The 4,551-nt window shown below is 46.0% G+C and overlaps 1 protein-coding gene across 1 annotated transcript; it reads right to left on the reverse strand.

The window, feature by feature from the left end:
• Window positions 1–576: 576 nt before the first annotated feature.
• Window positions 577–4,154, reverse strand: LOC311588940 (uncharacterized protein). Its single transcript, XM_084767056.1, has 2 exons — window positions 3,953–4,154; window positions 577–1,835 (listed from the first exon to the last, which is right to left on the reverse strand). Exons 1-2 carry the CDS (start codon window positions 4,133–4,135, stop codon window positions 1,656–1,658), a joined length of 363 nt encoding a protein of 120 aa, XP_084623182.1. The 5' UTR covers window positions 4,136–4,154; the 3' UTR covers window positions 577–1,655.
• Between the last annotated feature and the right edge of the window lie 397 nt (window positions 4,155–4,551).

A 4,551-nucleotide genomic window follows, 5' to 3' on the forward strand; every position in this document is an offset into this window, starting at 1 on the left:
AGTTCACACACATTAGATATATTTCTACTTTAATATGAGGCAATGTATCCATATAATGCAATTACAATACAAGGTTTACTTCCACTACTTTGAAAGTGCTATTGCAGGCTGGTTAGGTTAAAGAAGTTATGCAAGTTAATTATTACTTGATCAAACATGGTCATATCAATTACTAGTCTATTTTTATCACATGAATATCATCTTAGGTTCAACAGATAGATATGATTGTATAGAAAGATAAGGTAAAATAGTTAGACAAGGTCTTAAAAACTTGAAAGACATACAGAATATGGCACTTAATATGTTTTCATTATTTTAAAGATTCATTGACAAATAGACAGGTTAAATCCTGGCAACACTCAACATACTCCAAAGAGGATGATGAACATCAGAGAATCTCCTTATCGAGATAGCTTTAAGCATTCTAGTGGGACTCTAGATGAGAGAATCATGGGAGAATGGCAAAGTAGAAGGATCCAGAGGGTCCTAGAAGCCTACAAGTAGAACATTATGATAGGCAGATTTGGGCCCAGGTGTCGCGTCCTCCCGCCGGCAGGAACGACGCAGACACCAGGATCCTTCTCAATCATGCTTTATTGGGAGCATCCTTTGAAGCTGAAGCGAAAGACCCCGAATGCCTGCGAGCACACCGCTTAAATACTGTCTTGATGTGGCGTGTCAATGTCTCATTGGTTACATTCGGATGCCTCATTAGCATGTCTCATTAGCATGCCCGCATTAGCATGCCCACAGATGAGAGGCTGTGTTGGAGTACTTCATCTGCATACCCCTGTTGGGAGGGGTGCATTGGAAGGGCTTATGTCTGCGCATGTGCGGGAGCTGTAGCAACTGTAACAGTTGCCGTCTCAGGTCACCGCCATTATCGGGTGTGGCCGCGCCTTACATCTCCCCCTTATTTATTTTATAAGAAATGAGCAAAGGGAAATCAGTCCGATCAAGGTTGGACCATCATCATGGCCATCCGATCGAGGACCAATGTGGGGGTAACACTCAATGCCGTCCCGTGTGCAATGGGCAGAATCCCAGCAGAGTGCAATGGCCATTGAGCATTGTAGGGGAATGCGTGCCTTCCGGCGTGCAATGGCAACAAGGCTCAGCTGGGTGCAAAGGCCACACAAGGGAGAAAGGGAACACGTGCCTTCCGACGTGCAATGGCAACAAGGCTCAGTCGGGTGCAAAGGTCATGCAAGGGAGGAAGGGAAGAGGGAGGCTCATTTTCTTAGGCTTGCAAGCCATACTTGAGGAGAGGCACCTTGCTCAACCGCTAGCAATGCTTGGACCATAAGCGTCTTATCACAGGTGTGATTTCTTTTTATCCGACATAGTAACCAGAGACAGAACACACTGCCACAGACCATGACGGCTCCAAAAATTCCTACCCCCACCCATTCCTTAAAGTAGGAAAATGCAGAATGCAGCCAAGAGGTAAATTCCCCAAGGGTCAAAGGTTTCAATCGAGTGTCATTCAGATGAGCGATTTGGCTTAAGAGCTGTCGGGATAGCTCTTCAGCCTCCAGCATCCAGTTTCCTTTTGTTATAAGTTATGTTCTATAGCCTGGCTTGATTACGTCTTTCTGTGGGACCAAAAAGGTTTGATAATGCGGAAATGTCCATAGATGCTCCGCCATCGTTATTCAGCATCCATTGGAACCAGGGCCACCCCTCATCGCCTCCTGTTGTGTTGTCTCAGGTTCATCAGGAACACCAGGAGGATCAGGAGACTGGTCTTCGATGTATTGCGATGTAGCATCTTGTTCCTCCTCTTTGATGATTCTTGTAAGTCTTTCTGGAACCCACACTGGATCACTTTGTTCCTGTGGAAAGATACAGACAGCTCCCCTGGATCTAGTGATTACTGGATCTGGGCCTTTCCATTGTTTTGTTAATACATCCTTCCATTTTACGGAAGGGAATTTGGTAAAGGAGGTATCTCCATGATGTTCCGCTGCCATCAGATTGGCAGAATCAAGTGTCAAAAAATTAATAGTAAATAGGGCTAGTGATAATTGATTCTTGGGGGTAAGCCCGGAATTTATTCCCCCTTTTTGTTTTTGTAACAATTCCTTTAGGGTCCGATTTGCTCGTTCTACAATGCCTTGCCCTTGAGGGTTGTATGGTAACCCAGTGACATGCTTGACTTGCATGGTGTCACAGAATGATTGAAAACCTTTAGAGGTATAGGCAGGGCCATTGTCTGTTTTTTGTTCTTTGGGCTTGCCCCATGCCACCCAAGCCTCCAGACAATGAGTAATAGCATGAGTTGTCTTTTCTCCAGTAAAAAGGGATGCAAAGATTATCCCTGAGCAGGTATCAATGGACACATGCATATATTTAAGTTTCCCAAACTGTGGGACATGTGTTACGTCCATTTGCCAGAGGTCTCTAGGACGTAAACCACGGGGATTAATCCCTGTGTGAGGAGGGTGATGAAAAGGCACACAGGCGGCACAGTTGGTGACTATATCCCTTGCTGTGGCACGGGAGATTTAAAATCTCTTTAATGCCCCAGGTGCACTACATATGATGGGATTGACGGGCTCCCTCTGCCCTCTGTTACAGGATTTTTAAAAGAGTATCACTATAAACAAAAAGTTAGGGTTCACTGGTTAGAATGAGAACCAGTCAAGGCAAAGTAACCGGTGTCCCCAAAGGGCATATGCTAGGCCTGCTCTGATTTACATCAGACAGGGCACCCATAGGAGCCCAGGGTCAGCTGCTAGGATTCTGCACCCAGAACGTGAGCTTGCTTGTTAGTCTCTGTCCAATGGGATCTGCTGTTACTCAGACAAAGGTGCCTAGAAACCATGTGACGATTTGCAGGTGTTGAGTAGGGCTATAGGGAGTAGCCAAAATGCACAAGAAAATAGGCTCGCCAGGAGTTACACGGGTGAGCTGGGCTCCTTCTATAGCTTGTTCCACCTTAAGGAGGGCATCCCTAGCTTGGGGCGTCAGTGCTCTGGGTGAGGAGATATGGATGTCTCTTTCTAGAATTTGAAATAGGGGTTTAACTTTTGGGGTGTAACCTGGCTCCTGGAGATGACTGCTCCTAGAAAGGTGCCAATATCTCCCTTTTGTACCGTTTCTCCAGCTATACTTAACCCTTTATTTTTCATATTTATTTATTTATTTATTCTTATTTATTAATTTATATCTATTTATTTTATTAATTAATTAGTTAATTATACTTAACCCAACTCTTCCTCTCCACTATGATTCTTGGACTCTGATTCACTAGAACTACTAACATGCAATTCAGCGAACTTATCAAGTACCGGGCACAGCTTATTGTTACTTTTCTTCTCCTCCTGCTTTTCCTTTTTTCTTTTTTCTGAGCTGCTCTTTGACTATATTTATCCTTTTTCTTGCTATTCCTCTCCCTTTTCCTGTTAATTCCTTCTGTTTCCGACATACTATCTTGGTGATTAGCTAACATTTGCTGACTGTTTTTGATGACATCCTCACATCTCTTAACTGCTAGGCAAGCACGTACCAGGCACCATAACGGTTTCGTTCCTGCCCGTAGCTTTCGATCTTCTGCTGCTCTGTCTATGTCTCGGCCCAATTTATCCCAACTAGCGAGGTTTAAAGCGCCAGAGGGCTCAAACCAGGGGGCAACTTGCTGTAATCCCTGAATAGTCTGTTCTGAGACTTTCAGTTTGCGTTGTTTAAGAAGCTCCTGCACTGGTTTGAGGAAAATTGTAGAGTGCTGATTTCCCATTTTGCGCTTTTTTCTACAAGCGGCTAACAAAAGGGTTGCCTGCCGAGTTGTTTACCTTGGTTCGGGCCTCTTATTCCTAACAAAAGCACTCTTTACTCTTTACCGGGGCGGCAGCTCAAAAAGAAACAGCACAGCAACATAGTTGCAAAATCAACCCAGCGTCCAGAAGGGGGTCTATGCCAAATGGAGGCACGCCCTTGAGGGGAGATTTACCGGTACCACCGCCGCTCCGCGCATTAAGTTCTGAATCCTCCCAGGGTCTCTTGATCCCGAGGGTCCTCGCAGGTGTCGAGTGGTCCCTGCGCTGTTTTGCTGTTTTTTCTCGGGTTTCGGCACCACTTGTCGCGTCCTCCCGCCGGCAGGAACGACGCAGACACCAGGATCCTTCTCAATCATGCTTTATTGGGAGCATCCTTTGAAGCTGAGGCGAAAGACCCCAAATGCCTGCGAGCACACCGCTTAAATGCTGTCTGGATGTGGCGTGTCAATGTCTCATTGGTTACATTCGGATGCCTCATTAGCATGTCTCATTAGCATGTCCCATTAGCATGCCCGCATTAGCATGCCCACAGATGAGAGGCTGTGTTGGAGTACTTCATCTGCATACCCCTGTTGGGAGGGGTGCATTGAGAGGGCTTATGTCTGCTCATGTGCGGGAGCTGTAGCAACTGTAACCATTGCCGTCTCAGGTCACCGCCATTATCGGGTGTGGCCGCGCCTTACACCCAGGGGTCCCGCTCAAACTAAGGCACCAGCCAAGGACAATACAGGCGGTAAACCTTAAACCCCTACCCAGATCTAGACAATGGACA

This window comes from Acomys minous (assembly GCF_964271855.1).
Source record: "Acomys minous genome assembly, chromosome: 18".
In the NCBI taxonomy this organism is placed as follows: Eukaryota; Metazoa; Chordata; class Mammalia; order Rodentia; family Muridae; genus Acomys; species Acomys minous.